Source organism: Drosophila novamexicana, unplaced genomic scaffold, assembly GCF_003285875.2.
Source record: "Drosophila novamexicana strain 15010-1031.04,08,12 unplaced genomic scaffold, DnovRS2.1 tig00004560-arrow-pilon, whole genome shotgun sequence".
NCBI classification, from domain to species: Eukaryota; Metazoa; Arthropoda; class Insecta; order Diptera; family Drosophilidae; genus Drosophila; species Drosophila novamexicana.
Window position 1 is genome coordinate 2,411,447 of NW_020825054.1, and position 22,464 is coordinate 2,433,910.

Here is a 22,464-nt window from a genome sequence, read left to right on the forward strand (position 1 = left end):
TACTTAAATTCATTTCAATTACCAATTTATTTGAGAGATGGTCATACCCTTTAGTTGTAATTTTATTTACAGTTTGTTCGTTGTAAATAAGTAGCAATGGAGATATTAAAAGCCGAAATCGCTCGCAAACGCAAGTTACTTGAGGAAAAGCAATTGGTGGATGATAAAAAGAAGTTCTTTCGCCGCGGCGACCTCAGTGCTAAGGACACCGAGGAAGTACTACAAAAAGTGGGCTACAAGAAACAAGAGCAAGTTGTGGAGCCTAGGGCTGAGGGCGCATACAGTTTTGTAGCTGATGGACAGAATATTTTACCTCGCCTTGAAGTTATACGTCGACTACGAGAGCGCGGCGAACCTGTGCTATTATTCGGCGAGACTGAGCCGGAAGCATTTGATAGATTACGAATTTGCGAGATTTCACAGCCCGAAGCCAACCGCGGCTTCCGCAACGATTTCCAGGAAGCAATGGAGCAGGTGGATGCAGCATATCTGCAGGAAATGTTCGCCAACACACCCACAGCCAAGGAGGATAAGAAATCGGACTTCACGGAGCTAGACGAATCCATTTCCTGGGAGAGTATACAGGCGATGGCTCAAAAAATGGGCCGAAACAAAGACTATGATATGGACGTCATCATAACCCTTTTAACATTTCTTCTAAAGTTGTGGAACGCACAGATCGCCAGCTACACCAAACATGAGAAAATGTCGACGAAAGTGAAAATGACTCGAGTCATTTACACACAGACGAAGGAGTATGTGAAGCCATTATTTCGTAAACTGAAGCATCACACCTTGCCCGAAGACATTCTTGACAGCTTACGGGACATATGTAAGCATTTGCTGAATCGCAATTACATATCAGCAAGTGATGCCTATTTGGAAATGGCTATAGGCAATGCTCCATGGCCAATTGGAGTTACCATGGTGGGCATACATGCCAGAACAGGACGCGAAAAGATTTTCTCAAAAAACGTCGCTCATGTTATGAACGACGAAACACAGCGAAAGTATATTCAGGGACTGAAGCGGTTGATGACCAAATGCCAGGAATACTTTCCAACCGATCCATCCAAATGTGTCGAGTATGTAAGCAAAAAGGATCGTGAATAAATATATGTACATGAGTTGATTATATCACCGACTTTAGTATATTTAAATGGAACTTTTTGTCGTATATGCCTAGGGAGGTTTACCTGTAGAGGAACACACTCAATGGTTTGGGACACTTTACTTTTTGCCCAGCTCAGCTGAGCGTAATGAAGACTTCTCCACGGCATTAATAATCGTAGCTCTGCAAAAGAAAATGCAATCTAATTGGTTTTTCCCGGATTTTGATTTGTGTGTTCTCTACCTGAGGTTTCCCTTTTCCAGCTCATGTACGCCGACGATAGTTGAGCCACCAGGTGAACATACCTCATCGCGCAGGACAGCTGGATGCTTTCCGGTCAAAAGCACCGTCTTGGCGGCGCCTAGTAAAGTCTGTGCGGCAAATTGTAATGCCATCTGACGTGGTACTCCCTGTTTCACTGCACCATCGGCAAGAGACTCAATAATGGTATAAACAAAAGCTGGTCCGCAGCCGGTCACACCAGTGACTGCGTCGATCATTGGCTCTGGTATTTGTTGCGCCAAACCCAATGAGTTTAGCATTAAATGAACTTTTTCTAGATCCTGGTGTGCGACATGCGCATTGCCAGTGTAAACAGTGCATCCCTCTCCTACCTGCATAGAAGTATTGGGCATTGTTCGTATCATTTTTAAGCCCGATATTCCTATGAACGCGAATGTCTCCTCTAACGCTTGTAGGGTTGTGCCTGCTAAAACTGAGACGAACAGCTTGTTTGCGTCTTTTGCCGACGGAACGTGTTTGTATTTAAGCTGTGCTGCACAAGGCTCCAGCATATGAGGCTTTACGCAGATGAAAATAATATCGGTGTGCTCCAATACGTCGTTGTTTTCATCAGTTGTAGTTGCGCCTAGTTCACGCCAGCGGGACAGATTTTCAATATGCGGTCCTGACACCATCACCTGGCTGGCCTTAACAATTCCACCGCGAATAAGGCCGGAACCAATCGAAAATGCCATATTTCCGCCTCCAATAAATCCAATACGCTCATCTAACTTTGCCATCTCGCCGGTTTGCAGAAGCACGAAAAATTGACTTATCGATTATTATTTGTATAATTGTGTGACCATGCCTCGGTAAAGGAAAAATACAAAAGTTCATATTTATAAAATGAATATACATGTGTACATACTAAATAGTAAATAAGTGTGCATGTATTTTAGTCCACGAAAAAAACGTCTTTTCAAATGTATGACTAATAGGTGCTAATTCGACTTTATTCAAGACTAAGTGGAAGAGCCATTTAATAAGTCATATGCTGTGCACGTGGTAAACGAAAAATCCAACTAATATGATAGCTGTTAAATATAATAAAGAAGCATTCACAAAAACTACAAGCTATGTATAAAAGGGTTTTAAGAAAATATTTATTCCTAGGCCTGGATATGTATTCGCATAAAACTCGACTTTTGAAATTATTTAAACTTTATTTTATAATAATAATAATGCTCACATGCACATAGTTTAACAGGCCTGACGGACTGCGGCTGTGACCAAATTTTTATTGAAAATTTTGATAAAAAATAGTTTAAGAACTTACAATTTATATTGTATTACTTATTTTACTTTGTCCCATTTTGCCTATGAAAAAATGGTAATATTTTTTTTACAAAATCAATCTTTCTCTAAATGCGATATGCTTGCATACTTTAACTTTGTAAAACTAATGACTGCAGTTTGTGGCTGCTTATGTACAAAAATAATTCAATCTTATCAGTTTCTTCTTTATATTTTAAATTATATATACACATTCTCAATATGATGGCAACAGCTCATTCAGTTTAATTATCTATAACATTTTTGAGAATATACAGCTACTTAAATTCATTTAATGCAAATGACATACTTATGTACATAAATACAAAATTAATAAATACACCCAATTTGACACTAATTTGCAGTTAGTTTTCTATTCATAGCTCTGTTGTTGTCTCCACCTCAGACCGATCCAAGTCGTTTAAATATGAGAAGCTCATTTGTCCGTAGTCTCGCTTACCGAAAATCACATTTTCATTGGTGAAACTCATATGATTTTGACTCACATCGCCGTTCGATCTAAAATTTTGAAAATTGATAAGTATGCTATGAGTTAGAAGGGAGAACATTCAATAAGCCCACCTTTGAAACAACGGATTGGCTATGGGCAATTCGCCAGCGTATACACGATTGTTTTGCTGGTTATTCCGACCCAGAGTGTTAGTCATGAACTCGTTGCCCCCGTTCAATGAGGCGATACCACCAAAAGTATTGCCGCGTCTACCCATCGTACTGTAGCCATTGTTCTGGGCATTTGCATTGGCCAAATTATTCCGGCTTGAAGTGTCATATTTGTAGCCATCATTCTGATATTGATTGCTATTATGGTGCTTGATACGCCCCAAGGTTAGGGTGGCTGGGTTGCCATTTCCGGGAATGCCCAGGGGATTGGCATTGTTGCGGGAATTCATTTCTAGTGTGCGATTAAATGTATTCTGACGATTGTTTAGTGTTAAATTGTTGTTGTTGTTGTTATTGTTGTTCATATTATTGGCTATGTTATTGAGATTATTATGGCGAATGGTGGAAATTGTTCCCGTGCTCGCATCCAAATGCGCGGGACTCGACTGCAGTTCTCCTCCGGCTCCGCCTCCGCTATTCTGCTTGTGTGTTATATAGCTGACATTGTCTAGAGAAAATGCATGGTTCTTTGCGCTAAAATCCAGTTGTAAATCCTCGTCCCCATCCGGTGGCACAGCCATGGCCAGCATTTGCGTTTCATACTCCTTCAAGTTGGCCACAGCATCGACAGAATTTGCGGCTTGCGAGTTGACGATCACGGGATCGTAGCGTGTCGGAGTTGGTGCCGAGTAATGCCGAATGCGCTGCTTGAAGTTCTTATATCTGCATAAGAAAATAAACATTTGGTAGGGAATTCCTAATGCATTCAAGTACTTATTACTTACTTGGACCAAGATATGCATATGTATATTATGCCGACTGTACCCAGAATTAGGATAATAATCGATATGGATATAAGCGTAAAAGAAAATACTTCATCATCGATGGCAATTGCTGCTTTGATCTTTAATGAGTTATTTCTATTATTGTATTGCCTCCTAGATTCTCCCACTATTTTTTCTTACCTTGTGCACATGCTCTTTTATCTGAATTGGTGCATGTATGCCATCGGCATTAGCGTGCGCTAGGTTCGATGCCGCCATGTTAAGTTCCGAGCTCACTGATGATTCCAGCAGCGTCTCTTGGATGATGCTGTCGTTACGGCCTAGTAGCTTCTCCGATTTTGGATCGATTAGATAAAACCAGACATCGGTTGCTTCGGGATTTTCGACAACCGTGCCGTTGCTCGTTGCGTACTTCCGATTGCTAATACGTTCAATGCCACTGACTAAGCCATTGGTCCTCTCCTCAAGCAGCTCTTCCAATGCCGTGTAATGGTTCCGAATCTTATTGGGTGCGGCATTCGAGAAAGCCAGTGCCAAACGGTTTACATCTGTTAACTGATTCACTACGATGCGGGCTCTTGTGTGATGCGAGCCCTGCTCCTGGGCATCATTATCGCTGGCCTCCACGTAGAATACCATGGGGAATTTGGCATCATTGAAAGGTCTCGCGGTACGCAAAGTACCCGTATCCTCAGCTAACATAAAGTATGAAGAAGGCTGCAAAAAAACTAGAGTTAAAATCTTGTTAGTAAACAGAGTCCTAGTAGCTTACTAGATTTTCGTTGCGGAAATCCTCTTCATCATAGAGCTTGTATCTTAGTAAACCAAATTTACCGGAATCCCGATCGATGGCGCGTACTTGCAATATGGTTGTGTCAACGTCCATTTCGGGTGTGACAACCGCATAATAGGTTTCATTCTGGCCGTGAAGTCGATTAAATATGAATTCTGGTGGATTATCGTTCTCATCTTGCACCATGATATTGACGGTGGTGCGATCCTTACGTGGACTCACAAAATACCTCTGCGAGACCAGTTGTAGCTCCAGAGTATACGATATTTTACTTTCAAAATCCAAGGGCTTGGCAAGTATCAGCAGGCAGCCATAATCTTCGAAGCTCAGCTCAAAGACGCCCTGCTCATTTCCCCGAACGAATTCGCACTTAAAGTTTGGTGCTCCCTTGGATGGTTTTTTGGAGTTCATGATTTGAATTAACTTCAACGTGCTATTCACGGCTGTGGACTCAGGCACACTGAGGACGTAGCTGTCATCACCAAAGGCTAGTCCGACTGTTTCTGAGTTTGTATTTGGGCCTTTCTCGCTGTTCATCTGATTTTCCATTAAGTTCTCTTCGTCGGAATCAATCAACAGATGGCGGACAAAAACTGGCAGCATGGCAACTGAACTAAGCTGCGGTTCCCCCATATCATAAGCTCGGATGTCCACCTGGTACTCGGTATCCTCTTGCTTGCGCAGCTCATCGCGAATACGCACTGCCCCTGTATCTGGATCAACTTGAAAATATTTCAGGGCTTTGCCACGCCCAACTAGCTCGTACCGAATCACGTTGCCCGGTGGCGTTCCATCGCCATCAATTGCGGGCATGGTCGCTATCACTGATCCAATGGGCTGGTCATCGTTGACAGTTACCGGACCGGGTACCGATATGAACACAGGGCGTACATCATTGCGATCCTCGACCTCGACCTCGATGCGCACAGTATCGCCCAGTGCATCTCCGTCATTTTCAATGGTTCCAATGATCAACTGATGCTGTTGCTGCTTTTCGTAGTCCAAGCCCTTTGTTGTGCGAATTTCGCCCGTATCGGGGGAGACTTTAAACAGCTCGGCATCGCCTTTTCGCAGCACATATGTGATTTCTGGTGTGGAGTCCGGATCATGGGCTTGTACTGTGGCCACCAGAAAGTTGGGCATGTTTTCTGGAATGCGTACACTGATGCTGGCATCATTAAACTTTGGCACCTCATCTGGCAGATCGTGAACAACAACTGTGACACTTGCCGTACCCAGCCGGGCATCGGGTGCTCCATCCTTGGCTGTCACCACAAATTTGTATTCATTGAGTCGCTCGAAGTCTAGCTTATCAGCGGTGCGTATCTCGCCGGATTTATTATTGATAGAGAATGGTATATCCGTGGGTATTGAGTATGTTATCTCAGCATTGACACCCTCGTCCGCATCTGTGGCATGCACAACGCCCACAAAAGCATCTTCCAAGCCCTCATCCACATGGAACACATAGGGCTGACTAAGCTCATCGAACTCGGGATTTTTATCGTTGATATCGGTAACCTTAATGTTAACTGTGGCACTGCTGGACAGGCCACCGTTGTCTTCCGCTTTCACAATTAGCTGATAACGTGTGAGGCTCTCGCGATCTAGTTTCCGTATAACCATAATAACACCACTTTGCTGGCCAACAGAGAATTGCCGAAGATCGTTACCGGATATGATGGAGTAGACAACTGGATCGTTTTCCGGGTCATCGGCATGTACGACTGTGACCGTTGAATTAATTTCAGCACCTTCACTAACCTGCACTTCGTACAGCACGTGAGTAAATCGAGGCGGTTTTGTATTTGGGCCCGGTGTTACGGTCACCTCAACAATTGCCTGGGAGGAGAGCCCACCAATGTCAGTTGCCTGGACCGTTATGCTGTATTGCTCTCCGGCGAGCAAGCGTCCTCGAGTTTGAATCTCTCCGGTTTGCTCGTTAATATGGAATTTTTGCATGCCATTATTGGAGACATGGTATATAGAGTAAGCGACTACGGCATTAGCACCCTCATCAATGTCCGTTGCCATCATTTGTGCCACCAAGCGCTGTTCGTGCTGATCGCCGGCTGAAATTGAAATGGGAGCAACCATCGCCAGCTTCGGAGCGTTATCGTTAACATCACGTAAATGTACGGTTAGGCTCAGTGGGGCACTGGCCGCGTTTGTTCGGGGCTCCCGTGCGACAACCTGAAACTTGTAGCGTCCTGGCGCAGGTGGATCACGGTCTAGGCCTTCTTCGTTGACAATCAGAATTCCATTGCTCGTCACATTAAATGACGGCGTCGTCAATTCATATATATAGTCGGGCTTTGGATCGTCCTCACCCAAATCATCGTCTGTTGTCCTTAAAGAGATTGGTATTCCATTTGCATCCACAACTTTCGTGCCGATTGGTGAATTCTCATCAACATATCCCACGATATCAGAGGACGATATAACCGGTGGGTTTGCATCCACTGGCTTCACAGCAATAGTCAGTTTAGCCGTTGTGAAACGACGTGGAGCCGGTGAGATCTCTTCGGCTCGCACTATAATATCATATCTTTTGGCTGTCGATGTATCAACTGCTTTAATCTGCTTTAAAACACCCGTTTCCTCATCAATTTCAAAGTAGTCCGCGTAGTTGCCGGGAATTCCACTGGCAAAGCTATAACGTATTCGCGAACTAATTGTGTCCAGATCCACGGCCTGTATTCGTTCCGGTAGAACATTAAGCACACCTTGCACCGAGCCTGCAGGTACGGACGCAGTGTACTCGGGATTAATACAAGCACCATCCAGTAGCACACATCCACGGTAGATAAAAGACGGGTCCATATCATCAGAATCGGCTATGTTTACGGTCAGAGTGGTGGTCGAAGATAGACGTTCTGAAACATTTCGCGCACGATCCTAAATAAAGAATTAAATTGCAAGAATACAATATAAACTATTTTTCTGGTTTGATAAACTTCATATACATTGAGGAATAAGAAAATAAAATAAATAAATAAGAACATTCAAAATGAAAAATTGCAAAAAGTTAATGCCCTTTAGAAAATCCCAGCTTTTCCCCTGATATATTGCCTCAGGGCAAGTTTTATAGTGGGACTCAGACTCAGACTCAGACTTCATGCGTAAAATGCTATTTTACCTTTGAAGCATCTACTCAATCTTATATTTATAATACTGAATTACATATAAAACAATCTCGTTATTGCCATAACATTTTACTTACCGATGCTACAATGGTCAAATAAAATCGTTGTATCTTTTCGTAATCCAACGTCTTGGCCACTGTCACCTTGAAATATGGGAAAATCAATGCGAATTATATTCCATACTCAGATGTACATATTATGTGGATCCTTTGTCATTTACCTGTCCTTGGTGGGGAAATGATATTGCGAAAGTTCCAAAACCATCGGCGCTAGTCAACTTATCATCCTCGGTCGTGTTGATATTGCCCTTAACTATAAAATACTCGACTAGACCATTTACGCCAGCATCTTTATCGAGCGCTTGTATATTCCTATACACAGTCGTTTCTAACGGTGTGCTCTATAGTAAAATATATAATTAAATTATTAGCATTAGTTAAAATGAATTTAAAACTATTTATTCTTTATGATCCTAATATGTTGATCAATATAAATTTGTATACCTTCGACATGCCAAATATTTAATACACTTTTCTTACGGTTTTGCACATATGAATAGAATAGTGAAGCTCATAAGTGCTGAGTTTAATGAAAATATCTTGAAAAACAGATTGAAAAAAAAAACGGATGGACTAAGAGAAAAGATTGCATAGAAACAGACAGACAGATCGGCTGTTGATATCGATCTTGAATCTGTGTACTAGAATATGCTTCTATGCCTTACACATTTCATGACAAAATTATAGTAGCCGATAGTAGAAGATACTCTGGAGCAAACAACTAATCTTTTTGAATTGTGCAGTGAATAGCGGGTGATATTAAAAAAACTTATAAAATTGTTCCGCGCCTAACCTGCTTCTATAATTTCCGACATTGGCGCCTTCACATAGACGGTCTAACGACAGACACGCTTAATTCAAGATCAAGAATATATACAATACATACAAGTTTGTCATATATAAACATATATATCGGTATATATACATAACCTAAACTAATGTGCCCCTTTTACCCATTTTGAGAAGTTAGTCGGACCTCGCCAAAGGCTATAATTAAGTTTAAATAAGCTTATGCGACTGTTCATTGAAAATATCGGTGGATGCCTTAAAACCTTAGAACTGGCCGCAAAATGTTGATACATTTGACTTATAGATGGAGAAACAATAAAAGTTACGATAATGATTGTTACCGTTTTATGCCGTGCAAATATGCTAAATACGATGCGCCGGAAACCAAAAATGGCATGTTCATGAAAATTAGGTAGCCACGGCTATTGCTATTGTTGTTGGCCTCTTCAGACTGTGCCGGACGGCTTCAGGCGGCACCGCTGCTGCAAAGCCAACAACAACAACAACAACAGCAACAGCAACAACAAAAAACAAGCTGGGTGACAAAACGTGCCCAACCACATTGAGATGCACCAAAAGTGCAGTTATATAACGGGCAAGAAGCAAACAGCCTTTTACATTTAACTATCACAATGTAGGCTTGTAAGTAGTATCTGTAAGTATGTTGGCCCCCTCTGCAGCCGGGCAGTACACGAGCCGCCTCCCGCCCTCAGGGTTACCTGTTACCTGTGCCCCATCATTCCGGCTGCTGGTCGCGGGCGAGAAGTTACTTAGTCATCGGATTGAACTTTTCAATTGGTTTCGCTGCCTGCATAGAGCACAGGTATATTAAATGGCAAGCGGTTGCTATTTGGCTTGTAGTATGCGATCTTTGGCAAGGTGCAACATGTCGAGGAATGTTTCGGGCTTGGATGACCATAGGAATGGGCCGCAAGGCTGTCACAAATGTTTATTGTGACAGTAAAAACGTATAACCATAAATGATACATTTTCCTGATCACCAGAAAAATATCTAATTATCATTTCTTTTTGCAGCGTGCGCCCAGATAACCAGACCCAAATATTCGTAACGTCTGACATTATCTTTCACATATCTTTCTAATCACTGTGAGCACAAGCATATCATTCAATTGTATTCCATGGACCAAAAATCACAACTACCAAAATTGATATATGTACCTGGCTCCTTTAACCTCTCAAAACACGTGAAATACATTTCAATTATGACAACGGAAGAGCCAATAAAAATCTATAACATACTTAATTTGCATATGTGATAAAAGTGTACTCAGACAGACGGACAGACAGGAGGACGGACCTAAAGAGTTTTACGGAAATCGAAAGTTTAATTTAGAAAGAAAATTTATGTGATCCGAGATGTCTCTTTTTCTTTCAACAGGTTGCTGTAAAGACATTTTGGTCTCAGCACTCAATAAAAGGAAAAACTGACATCTGTTTTAAATGAATCATGTCAAGAAGTGTTAAAATTGTACAAATATACTTATCGCAGTAGATGTACATAAGGTATAAGTACTTGCTATAGGAGATTATTACTTACCTCTGGTACAGTGATTTCATAGGGTGTGTTCATAAAATGTGGTGCATTGTCGTTGACATCGGATACCCTTACAATGATCGGAATATTGCGCTTCTTATTTGACTCGCGTATGGTGCATGAGACCTAAACACATAATTATATTGAATGTTTTAGAATTAGTATTCTGCTTACATTTCATCTACAGACTTTGTTTTGCGTTACAATTCGCAACTTGGAAGTTAGTTGGGGGAGGGAGGTTCTTGATATATCTAACAGCTGACATTATTCAAAATTGATTTAACAAAAGATGTCGTTCAAGTTAATTTTTATAAAAACGAAATAACTTATTTAAAGAATATAAGCCGTAGATTTGATGCGTTTACTCATGTTAGTATCTAAGTAAAATTATAAGAGCTTTCTGACAATTAAATACATACATAAATCAAGTTTCAGGAACGTAACTGAATAAGTAAAAGTCAATGCAATAACTCACCTGGAACACAATGTGACTAAGATTCTCCTCATCGCGATCAAGTGGCTGAATCAGCTTCAGATTCTTTCCCTCTAGTAGGAAAGTCGGATGTCCCTTTGGAAAGACTAGATCGAGCGCAATTTCCGTGTATGGATCACCAAAAATAGGCAGCTGTGCAGGTGTTGTACTTTGTCCAGTGACTGTGGATGATTCAAATAAAATAAATAATTACTTAAAAGACGACATCTTTGGACTATTGAGAACCGAAGCTCAGTCGGAAAGCTGGTAAACAGAACTGACAAGAAGGGCATGTATGCACCTTTCACTTTGTCTTTGTGACTTGAAGTATTTATATGAAAAATGCTGGGACAATCATTTTCTACTCAATTATTGGAAAATGTGTGCAGACACACAGAGGAACGGAAACTACGGATTCGATTTCCACTTTTCCGTTTTCCCTCGTAAGTGGATCGGCCATGTCTATGTCTATCCATTTAAGTTCAATACTTGCAAAAATGAAATCAACATGTGTGACCAGAACATTTCTTCTACTTTAAATTTAGCTGCGTCTCAAACTTTCTGCCAGTAAGTATTGTCACAAAGCCAATCGTATTTGTATGTGAGAATCTGTGTCTCATGCGATGAGAAACTACAGTTGAGTCTTTACCATTTCCTTTATCTTGTTGCTGTTATAATACGCGTATTTAATTAGATTTGATTGTCTTGGAAACTGTAGTCTATCGAACCATGCATTCATTATTCCAATTATATTTTATTTCTTGTAAGTGTCCTATGTAGTTGAATAAAAGCATATATTTATTGACTAAGATAGCCTACATAAGCTAGATCAGGGAATATTGATTTAACATATTACTTTGTATATACTCATAGAATTGAAATATACTTACAATTCCCTCGACTCTCTTCTATATCCAGTATTATGTTAGTTTGGCCCGTTTCCACCTCGCACATTTGGGATTTACCCAAAACACCGACTGTATATTGGCAGCTACATAGCAGCAGAAGAAGTCCCAAAAAGCCAGGTCCCAGAGGTGTGGTCGCTTTGTGTGAAATCATTTTAACTGCAAGGAAGCAAAATAACTTAGAAAATGTAATTGACAATAATAATAACAATAATAATCCCTATATATAAAACTGTTTGTCCTAACTGACTGACTGAATGACTGACCGATTGACTGACTGATTGATGATAACGCACATCCCAAACCGTAAGAGCTAGAAAGCTGAAAATTTCACTGTAGTTACCTTATGTTATGAAGGTGCACGTTAAGACGGTGATTCTAAAAATTCCACCCGCAAATATGGAAAAATCGTGAAAAATGTTTGTCTGACATTTTTTTGTTTAACATCCGATGGTCCTTAAACTCAATTTCAAAGGGGTAGTTCACACTTTTCCAAAAATGTATTCCTCCTTGGTGGAAATGGGGGTCAAAGATTTCGTGGATGACGACGTTTTGCGCTCAAAATCATTTTCAAGGTTCTATATGACAAATCATTTGAGACGTGTTTCACATTTTTCGCAGAATCAAAGCATCCTCGGCAGAAATGCGATTCTAAGATTTTTTAGGTGCAGTTTTAAGTTTTATCAGATTTACCTTAAACTTATTTTCAGAGCTCTACATAGGAACATAACTAATACCTGTATAGCGAAAGTCCCACTCTCAACAGTGGAAAACGGCGGAAAACGATTGTATGAAAGTTATTTGTTTACCGTCCGATTAGTTTCAAAAAACTTATTTTATCCCTGCCACGGGCAATGCCGGGTTATAGCTGCTAGTATGTAAATATAATGCTTTATGCTTTAAGCAAAAATCTGTTTTGGTTGGGTTCGCTTGTAGATGAAAGTTTGTGTATTAGTGTATATAATAGTTTCAGCTCTCGCTGGTGTTGGCCACGGAGTATTTGTGGCTTAAAGTGGATTAAATCAAAAACAAAACGGTTTTAAAAATAACGCGAGTGGAAACGGCAGAGAACGATAATAGACGTAATGTGTAACTGCAATTTTTCACTTTAAAATTGTTGATAATTGTAAATGCACAAGTAGCGCGCCACTAAAATGTGGACTGCATAAATACATATAAATAAAGACAAGTTTTCAGTTAAAGAAGGTACTTCTGCTTAAGGATATCTTCAAAAGCAGCTATAAGTATGTATTTATATATGCAAAAAGGTGGCTGGCAGCACCTTAAATGGCATGACATCAATATGCAATAAATATTTAACTTGCCCATCTTGGAGCTGTCTACGCGTTTTTCTTGTTGCCCACTTTAGAACTGACCATATAAAGGCCTTTGGGACTCGAAGATAAGATTTTGTAGTCTGCCTATTCGTGAAAAGTGCACGACACAACATCGCCGAGCTTCAACAAAGAAGAACGTAATCTTGCGTATATTTCGTGGTTAACTTCACACATAGCTTCTGAATAGTTGGCAACACATAATTAGTTTTGATTATTGAACATATTCATGGTTTTATATCGTAATTTAACTACATGTGTGGTGGTAAAAAATGATATAACGCATTATTCTACGATGTGACTCTGACTTTGACTAGCTAATTTTCTTAATATGATTATTAATAAAGAATTGCTAAGTACTGACTGTTTTGGTCTTAGGATAAGGCATCAGCATAGCCCGCGATGATTACACCGAGTACTTCAGATTACTGACTAGTCTTTTAATTAATTAAACCAAGCTTACATACATGATAAGACAGATATATGCTTATAAAGGAGGCATCTTCTATACTATATAGACCTTACATGACTCTGTTGCAAAATCCCAATCGACACATTATACGCAGTTCGATCTTATTTCACAGAATCAAAATGAGTGTATAAAGTGTATATGTAACTGCGAGTTTATTTTACAGCAACTCAGAGCTAGGTATTTCTTGATCGGACATATTTGATGTACACATTCTCGCCTTCAGTTCAATAACTGCTTAAGCAGCGTGTATTAAAAATTATTATGCAAAGTTTGTACTTATATAGTTTAAATCTAAATATTATTATGCATGTATATGTATGCATATTTTTCGTTTCAGACATTTGACTAGCTTTGAATTCCGCTTAAACCGGAAAAACGGTATATATGCCAAAGGTTAAAACTGAGATGGTGAGCACAAATTTTTCCATCAAGGCCTGAAGCATTTGGAGACACCAATTTTTTTATTGACCACGTGTAGCGTTACGTCTGGTGTCGTTTTCTCAATTTCAACATATAATGTTCCCAACTGTACAAGTCAGCACTCTCAACTTAAAATTAAAAATGCATATGCACTCAAAATATACAAAAGTTGGACTGTGTACGTGCATAAGCTCAGGAAAAAATAACTCGCCGATATTAAAAAATCGCAATTTGGCTTCGCCGTGATAGAAAAACTTTATACTTGAGGAGGCATGTATATACTGCGCGATTTAACTTAAAGAAAAAAAACTGGAAAAAGGAAGCGACTAATTACGTCAAAATACTTATGCCCATGACTGTCGGGGTTATCGCTAGGATCATGCCAAAGATTAATTTGATTATGATTAAGAGAAATGTAAGGAATTGTGCCTTCGCATTCGCATGTATTTATACAAATCATTCGAAATTCCATTTCAAATAGGCCAAATAAACTAGACTAACTAAACGTACTTGAAATTCTGATAAGTACCTTTACTCCTCGACACTTGAATGGGAAACCCCTCAAGTTTCTGCTCCAAGCATGCTAGAGACCATTTCATTTTGAACAACTTCTATTAATTGTTGTTATTTAAAGAACTTACAAAAGGCAAATTCTGATTATTTTTAACACAAAGAATATTTAATTTCAGAGAAAGTATAATAGATTTAAAAAAAAATGGTTGAATAGTGTGTGAGGCTCGTTTCTGCTGAAAACCTTGATAAAATTGGATTTGTAACGTGCGGTTATGCGGTTATGGGATTTCTGTGCAAATATCTTACATGTGAAAATATTTTTATTTTATGCATATATATACCTAATATTTATTTAAATTTATTTTTTATTTATTATACAAATGGCACATAAACTCCATATAAATAAAAATATTATTTATTTACACCTGGGTTAGATGCACATTTGGAATTTTGTAGGATGTATTTTATTTTAACAACATGGAGCACATTTCAAACGGATTTTTGATGAAACTATGCGTTTGACTTAAGTTAAATCAGGTTTGTCGCGCCGATAAGGATAACTTTCACTTGATTTTACTTATATTTAAGTGGGATGAGCACAGTAAACCGATAGAGAAATAAGAGTTCGTTTTATCACATAAATACGATAAAAAGTATTAATATTCGTTAAGCTACCTGGCATATAGTATAAATTATCACACCGGCAGCCGATTCATTCAGGATTTGAATAGATTAAGGTTTTCACTTTTGCCAACATGGCAATGGCCGATCACACACACACAAACACACAGGCACCCACATCAGTTGGCCAAAAATCATTTTAACCTGCTCAAAAATCTGCGAAACGTGCAGCACAACAACAATACTCTCTGTGGCTGTGGCTGTGGCTGTGTCTGTGGCTCTGGTTGCGGGCAGTAAAAGTAGTGTGGCAAGTTGATGTTGTTCGTCTGGCGACTCTCTAAGTCCCCATGTGACAGCAGTTTATTTGCAAACGCTCTCCAACACACGTGACCCCAATTGCCAACCCCAACATAATGTAGCTTTTCCCAAGCGAAATTCAGGTCAGCTAAGTAACCCAAGACGTCCTGTAATTATAATCGACGGAAATGCCGTGTCTCCGAGATACAAGAGTGCAGGCACATTATAAGCCAACGCAATTATTATAATATTCTGATATTATGTATTTGGTTAGAACGATGTCTATTTTATATATAGTTGAGGCGACGTTTTCATATTTTATGCTAATTTTATTTACTGATCTTTTGGATTCTGTACGCGAAGATTTCACTTTTGATGTATTTTTGCATTTCGTTTCCTGCATTGTCAGGTTTGTTTGGATTTTGGTTTTTACCTATAAACATATAGGTAATAGAAAGTAAAATCTCTTAAGGTGCAAATAACGAACCGATGATTTCATCTAGTCACACTTTTTATTTGACTCTTTTACCTTTTCAACTTCTTGAATTATAATTTATTTCACAAAAATGAGCACATCATTGCAGAGCTTTATATAAGACCTTCATTTGCAGAGAAAACCACAATATTTAGAAGGTATTTTAGTTGATTAATAATCCCACGAACTGTTGCAGAATGCCAGATTGCTTTTTCTTTATTAGTTTTACAGTTCGTTTTGTGTACACATAGTTAAGCTGGTGGGGCTAGCGCGGAGCTCGTATTAAATATTTGAGGTAAGCGCGCACGACGATTATAACACCTGAAGACACAGGTAGCTGGCGTGGAACTGACTTTGGCGACCATGGCAGCACTGCGGCAACAAGTGGGCGCTGTGTTCGAAACGGTTAAGAAATCTGGTTTGTGTGTGTTAAACTGGTTTTGGTACTTGTTTGGCTGGTGATACAAGTAAAAGGATTATGTACAAATGAGTATGTACATGCGCATGTGTCTATAAATGTGTGTGCAGTGTGTATGTAAATATATGTTGGAAATAGTTGATAATAATAATTCTATTACAAGTGTTAGCTAAGTAAATGTAGTTAATGTAAGAAATATACAAGTGTGATTTATTAACATAATATATTTGCCACTTAGCACTTGGTAGTAGCCACAAAATATTTAAATGTTCTCTAACCCTATTCATACGTCGAGGACTGTTGGCATATCTGTATTTATTCGATCGCGATCTGCAGGTGCAGCGTATTGCAAGCCAATGAAATGCGAACTCCAACCGGTTAACAGTGTCTGTTAAATTAACATTCAATAAACAGCTTCAACTTGTTTTAGTTATGTTGTGTTAAAAACCAGTTCGGACTTCTTCTTCTTTGTTGTGGTTTTTACAGCTTCTCAATTGTTTTATTGGTTAGCGTGTTTTTTTCCCCCTTTTTTTTTATTCTTCTACTGCTTCTCTCCGCTGTCGACCAAATTTTTTAGCTAAACTCTGAGGACCTACCTTTAGCCGCATTAAATGAATGAAGTTGCAGAAAGGCAGGTTACTTGCATTATGCGTTGCCTGCGCCGAGTCCGTATTCCGCTGCTGCCAGTCTCTTTAATGCTTTGCTACATTTTCTTAAAATTGCCAAGCACTTGGCTATTGCTGTTATGCTGCACCATTTGCATAAATCACAGCCACATGATTGTCATTAAACACCTGTATTTATGTATATACATATGTATATGCATATGCTACTTATAATATGTTCATATGTATGCAACGGTACCAAATATTTGCACGACAAGTGGAGCTCGAAAAATATACACATACATACATATATGTATGTACATATGTACATTTGTAAGAAATACCAAAAATGGCTTAACAGCAATTCAACCATGCACATATTGCGCTTGTATATATGCATGTATGCATGTATTTATTGTATTATATGCACACATTGAAAATTCTGTAAAACGCATTCGTATAGAATCCAGTTATAATGCTAAAAAAGCGAAATTAACTACGTATAACTAACAGTACCAATGATTACCCATCGCCATTAACTACTGTAGCCAATTTAGTGCTTTGCTATTTTAACTTGGGATAGGTCTTTAAACCTACCCGGCTTCCTCTGAAGACGAAGACGAAGCCATGGTTATTTTTAATCGCATAACAAAGTTAAGGCAATAACCGGATCGATGCGCAGGTGTCGATGCTAATGCAACGCTTAAGTGTCGCAATCTGACTAAAATAAATGCGAGGAGCATAAAGGCATTTGTCTAGGTTACCTTATCACTTTATCGTTAGATTATGCTGCATTTATAATAAATGATATGCCAATTACTGGCTTAAAAGTAAAATTCATGTAAATTAAGCTGTTGCGCATGCCGTCCACAGTTGATGAGCTGCATAAGTGTCCCGGCGAGGGTAACTAAACACGAGGATCGCTTTTCGAGTCCCAGTCAATGAATTCATTTAGTATTTTCATAGACGAATTAAAAACAGCCTTACTTTATCTTTATCTTTAGAACTTTGTAATAATGTCTCAGCCGAAGTCTTTTTACAATTAATAATAATATCTAATATAAATAATATACTTTTGTTGGTGCATGTTTAGGAATAGTACCCAATTCGATAAATATTTGATCATTTGCAGTGAAAAATTGGAGAAACAATCGTTGCTGCGTCTAGCAGACATTTCTGCACGCCTGTTGCTGCAGCTGAATAATCCTTCGGTCGCATTCAATTTGAAAAGCCTCGCGCACATAATGACCACTGCCAGAGCACGGAGAGCAATCTGTGGGCAAAGATCAATTACATACAATGGCTGCATTCACGGTGACGTATGTTGTGCAGAGGCTATTAACTTTGCTTAATTGAATTAGATTTCGTGTTGGGATAAATGAAAGACACCCTACTGTAGCATGTTTGATGCAATTAATTGGGGAGCAATACACCTACTTCCCATTCCTCGAATGGGAAAAGATCGAACATACTCTGAAAGCTTCCACTATTTGAACGGTTACTCCCTAGAGTGAGAATGCACTCATATGTGTGCACAACTGTACATAGAGTATACAACAGTCGTATACTCTCGAATGAAGAACATGCTTGTATGCTATTTAACTTGGTTAACCAACACCCCGATCGCTGTTTGGAGTAGCAGGAACGTATTACTTGTAGGAGTTTGCATGTTTTAAAACAATTTTAATTGCCTTTGCGTGTTTAGTGATGTTTTGATACGTTTACTTCCATTATGCGTATTTAGAACAGCCAATAGTTGACTTGGGAAACTAAAGGCAGTGCCTCGGTTTTGCTTTATTAAATGAATGCTGTGAAACTATTAGCAAAATTTCCATAGTTCTGATTTCAAAATGAAGGCAACTTAACTTAATGCTAAATTGACATTTCCGTAATGAAAAAATGTTTTTTAACTTCTAATTTCCGCCCATTCTACTGAATTATTAAAAAAATATTGTTGGCTTCACCTGTTTTTTTTTTTTTTATATAGGAAATTAGAATTCCGAGTCTGATCCGGTTAAGAGTAATAAATAATTAATTATTGTTTGTTTTTCCTTTGTCAATAATTTTACCTTATATTATTTTAAATATACATATAATATTTGTTAGCTATATATATAATATACTAACTACAAGCTCATTGAATAATTAATATAAATATTTAAATTATTATTTTGAATACAATAATAATTACATCTAAAATAAGGTAAAAAATGTAATATTTGCCATCAATGTGGACATGAGCTCGGATCATTACGTTATTTACGACGTAATCGAACTTGGTATTTTTTATATTTTCGGGATTTCTCGATTGCCAACTTATCGTCGAACCACCACAGCAGAGAAACAGCTGTCGATACCAAATTCAAACGGTGAAAAAAACGTTAAATTTCTAGCTTTGCGGATCAATGGCATATTGATATTTTAGTACCGAAAATAAATCGGGCTTCTGATCCCGAAAAAGCATAAGTATAAAGTTGACGTGTTAACTTTTTCAAAAGCAACAATAACTCGGCAGCCAAGTGCCATCAAATGAAACGACTCAGCCCTGCAGGAAAGACCCAAAAATGTGCAACTGGATAAACAAGTGAGTGAAAAAAGCAAAAAGGAACACATTGGCATTACCACAAATGAGATGTGACGATGGGTGGTGAGCATTAAAGAAAAAAAATGGCGTAATACGACGGCCAGAGACGTCGGCATTGCTGCTAGCAGAAGTGTGGGGAAATTAGACAAAATACATTTTCACCATAGCAAAATGCAGGCAGCCGTTTAAAGCCGATAAAATCACAAAGCCGTCGGGTACGGAAAAGCACACTTCAGAAGGATTTACTGCGCGGATATGTTGTAAGTTACTTTATTTATTAGTGTACTTATGTATGTATGTGTGGAGTATGTATGATGTGATTATATGTGCAATAGGTTAGCTACGGCTAGTGGGGAGTGGGTCATACCGACTTGCAATGGTGAAATAGTTGTCAGGGGCCTTTATAAGCTTGCGCTTGCAATTTTACAACAAAAACATAATTTGTGACAAACTAAGACAACATAATTTAATGCACAACGAGGTGAGTACCGATATGAAAATTAAGGCCCAGAAAATTAATTATTTTTTTTACTCAGGTGTGTCCTCTGCGGTAAAACAAACGTCAAACAAACGTAAGATTTTGTAGCTTCCAAAATGCGCAGAGCAGTTCCGTAGAGAACAGGGATAAGAATCTGAATAAAATAGATTTGCTATCTACTGAATACGGTTGGTAAAAAACATAAATATTTTCTTAGTTCTCCTAATCTTAACTTAACATTCTTTGTTTGTTTGAGGTCCTATAAAAACAATTAAAAACAAAAACAACCAAAAATTTAATTTGTCTATAAAAACAATTAAATGCAGTAAATATTTGTTATATATAGGGATATTTTACTTTTGAAACCTTACATTTGGTATTATTATTTGTTTAATTGTGTTCGAAAAGCAACTAATATGATTACAATCGGTTATTTTTATAAGCAGCGGGGCTTAAGTATAACAACCAACTTGTATTTATCTCATTTCATAGCAATATATGTATAATTCAGTAATAATTGATTACTTTTCTCTAGCTCAAACCATTGGCCCCAACTGAAGCCTCTGAAAAACGTCCTTATGGAAAAACCACAAGCGGCAGCCAAGTGCGTTGTGGCAAAAGATCTAGGAGCTATGGACACCCTGCTAATGCATAGAGATAGAATCGCAGCGCTGATTGTCATAAATGGACGCCGTCGTGTTGCCACCATAGACACGGGATCGACACGAAGCATTATCAGCGCGGACATCGCCAACAAGATCAAAACAGATTCGAATCATCTAAAGGTTGGAGTGAAAATCCTCCTAGCTGACGGTTCGAATACAAACGTATCGCAGGCCATGGCAGTGGAGATTCTGCTGGGACAAACACGCACGTATATTGTCACACTGGTGATGCCCAACGTGACGGACGACGTTCTTTTAGGCTTGGATTTCTTGCGTCAGACCAGAGCGGTGCTCCAAGTCGGCCCAAACCATCTGCGTTTGTTTCCGTTGCCATTAGAACGTAGGTCTTGGGAGGCAGGCGGGAGAATCGAGACGCGCCCAAATGCAATAGATCTGGCAAAAAAAAGAGCCGCCAACTGGGTGGCATTGGGAGGGACGATTCCCAAGGACAATGGCTACGACCGCATGGTGCAGAGAAAGGCATCAGTCGCGACAAGGTACAGCAGTTCCACCTGCGAAACACCTGCAGACGGATCTCCTAGCGCATATGTTCAGTTAAAGCCAGAGGAGGATTGGATGGTAGCGCCCACAGATTGGTGGGTAACCACACCGGACCGACGCCTCCCATCGATGCTAATCGAATTTGTTCTCAACCATATCGAAATGTGCGGAATTCAACGCAGACGTTTTAGACGACAAGTGGATGGCAGCGTATTTCGCGTGTGTATGTCTGCCGCCGGCAGGGTAATCATTTATCCTCGCTAGAAGAGTAAAGTAGGATTGGCGAAGTAACATATCTGACCAACGCCGCATACATGGTTTCCATTAATTGACTAAGTAATTACATCTTTACTCTACATGTCTAATCCATTCGGTTTTCCCATAAAATGTGATAAACAGACCAGGAAGGGCTTTATAACTATAGTGAATAAAATCAAATTTAAATTAGAATCATATATTTATCTTTATATTTAAAACTGTTTGTCCTGACTAATTGTCTGAATGACTGGCTGACTTATTGGGGATCAACGCACAGCCCAAACCGTAAAAGCTACGAGGCCGAAAGTTTCATTCTAGTTACCTTATGTGATGAAGGCGTAAGCAAAATCGGGAAAGTCCGGTAGCGAAAAACGTTTTCATGCAATTTCTTGGATGGTAAAACTCATTTTTACAGATCGTTGTTTAAATTCATTAGAGAGGTATCTCACACTTTTTGGAAATTCCATCCGTCCTTGGGTCCAATATTAGGTAAGTGATGTTCCGGGCTCAAATTCATTTCTAAGAATTTTTTTAAAAATTCATTTGAGACGTGTCTTACACTTTTTTCAAACAATTTTTTTGTGGGGAAATAAACGGAACTTATTAGTTTACATTTAGAATGACATTTGCGAAAGTTAATTTCAGACTTGTTTCAGAATTCCTAAAATCCCCACCCTTGCGGGTGAAAGATTAGAAGGGGTAGTTGCGTCCGACCTGCCCCAAATTACTCTATAAAAACTAAATGAATACGTGTTTCATCGATTCAAGTCGCAAGTGTGTTAAGTGTGTTTCTCCTCACAAGACTAAATTGGGCGGAAACTGTTGCTTTCAACATATGATTCTTTATTCGATGGTCCTTAAACATGTTTTCATATGATAAAGGTGGAGTTCAAGATAGTATGAGCAAAATTAAATGATTTATTCTGAATTATTAATTCTGCTAAAGATTTTAAATTTAATGGATTAATGTGTGTTGTCTTAAATAGTTCTGGTTTTTCCTGAACGCAGCTTGAAGGCTTGGTCCCTTCCTTTG

General features: G+C 38.9%; 4 protein-coding genes across 7 annotated transcripts; 2 read left to right on the top strand and 2 right to left on the bottom strand.

The window, feature by feature from the left end:
• Positions 1-15: 15 nt before the first annotated feature.
• LOC115770587 (pre-mRNA-splicing factor 18) lies at positions 16-1,135 on the top strand. Its single transcript, XM_030715915.1, has one exon. It carries the CDS (start codon positions 97-99, stop codon positions 1,111-1,113), a length of 1,017 nt encoding a protein of 338 aa, XP_030571775.1. The 5' UTR covers positions 16-96; the 3' UTR covers positions 1,114-1,135.
• LOC115770589 (pyrroline-5-carboxylate reductase 3) lies at positions 1,129-2,164 on the bottom strand. Its single transcript, XM_030715918.1, has 2 exons — positions 1,355-2,164; positions 1,129-1,294 (listed from the first exon to the last, which is right to left on the bottom strand). Exons 1-2 carry the CDS (start codon positions 2,131-2,133, stop codon positions 1,231-1,233), a joined length of 843 nt encoding a protein of 280 aa, XP_030571778.1. The 5' UTR covers positions 2,134-2,164; the 3' UTR covers positions 1,129-1,230.
• A 427-nt stretch (positions 2,165-2,591) lies between these two features.
• On the bottom strand, positions 2,592-22,117 carry LOC115770586 (cadherin-99C). 3 transcript variants are annotated; one of them, XM_030715911.1, is made up of 12 exons: positions 21,881-22,117; positions 21,754-21,819; positions 11,776-11,949; positions 10,889-11,067; positions 10,417-10,539; positions 8,231-8,410; positions 8,088-8,153; positions 4,844-7,762; positions 4,252-4,788; positions 4,072-4,190; positions 3,248-4,009; positions 2,592-3,184 (listed from the first exon to the last, which is right to left on the bottom strand). In XM_030715911.1, the coding sequence occupies exons 3-12, from the start codon at positions 11,942-11,944 to the stop codon at positions 3,043-3,045; spliced, it is 5,196 nt and encodes a 1,731-aa protein (XP_030571771.1). In that variant the 5' UTR covers positions 11,945-11,949; positions 21,754-21,819; positions 21,881-22,117; the 3' UTR covers positions 2,592-3,042. The 3 variants fall into 3 exon arrangements, with proteins under 3 accessions (XP_030571771.1, XP_030571772.1, XP_030571774.1); XM_030715912.1 differs by lacking the exons at positions 21,754-21,819; positions 21,881-22,117 and adding an exon at positions 15,977-16,061; XM_030715914.1 differs by lacking the exons at positions 10,889-11,067; positions 11,776-11,949; positions 21,754-21,819; positions 21,881-22,117 and adding an exon at positions 10,588-10,668.
• LOC115770588 lies at positions 19,739-21,566 on the top strand. 2 transcript variants are annotated; one of them, XM_030715916.1, is made up of 2 exons: positions 19,739-19,789; positions 20,543-21,566. In XM_030715916.1, the coding sequence occupies exons 1-2, from the start codon at positions 19,785-19,787 to the stop codon at positions 21,435-21,437; spliced, it is 900 nt and encodes a 299-aa protein (XP_030571776.1). In that variant the 5' UTR covers positions 19,739-19,784; the 3' UTR covers positions 21,438-21,566. The 2 variants fall into 2 exon arrangements, with proteins under 2 accessions (XP_030571776.1, XP_030571777.1); XM_030715917.1 differs by lacking the exon at positions 19,739-19,789 and adding an exon at positions 20,139-20,195.
• Positions 22,118-22,464: the final 347 nt, after the last annotated feature.

Coding starts and splice junctions, on each gene's coding strand:
- LOC115770587 (XM_030715915.1), top strand. CDS start 97: ATGGAGATATTAAAAGCCGAAATCGCTCGCAAACGCAAGTTACTTGAG.
- LOC115770589 (XM_030715918.1), bottom strand. CDS start 2,133: ATGGCAAAGTTAGATGAGCGTATTGGATTTATTGGAGGCGGAAATATG. Junction 1,295..1,354: donor CTGGAAAAGGGAAACCTCAG/GTAGAGAACACA, acceptor TTTCTTTTGCAG/AGCTACGATTATTAATGCCG.
- LOC115770586 (XM_030715911.1), bottom strand. CDS start 11,944: ATGATTTCACACAAAGCGACCACACCTCTGGGACCTGGCTTTTTGGGA. Junction 11,068..11,775: donor AGAAGAGAGTCGAGGGAATT/GTAAGTATATTT, acceptor AATCATCCACAG/TCACTGGACAAAGTACAACA. Junction 10,540..10,888: donor TTAGTCACATTGTGTTCCAG/GTGAGTTATTGC, acceptor TTATGTGTTTAG/GTCTCATGCACCATACGCGA.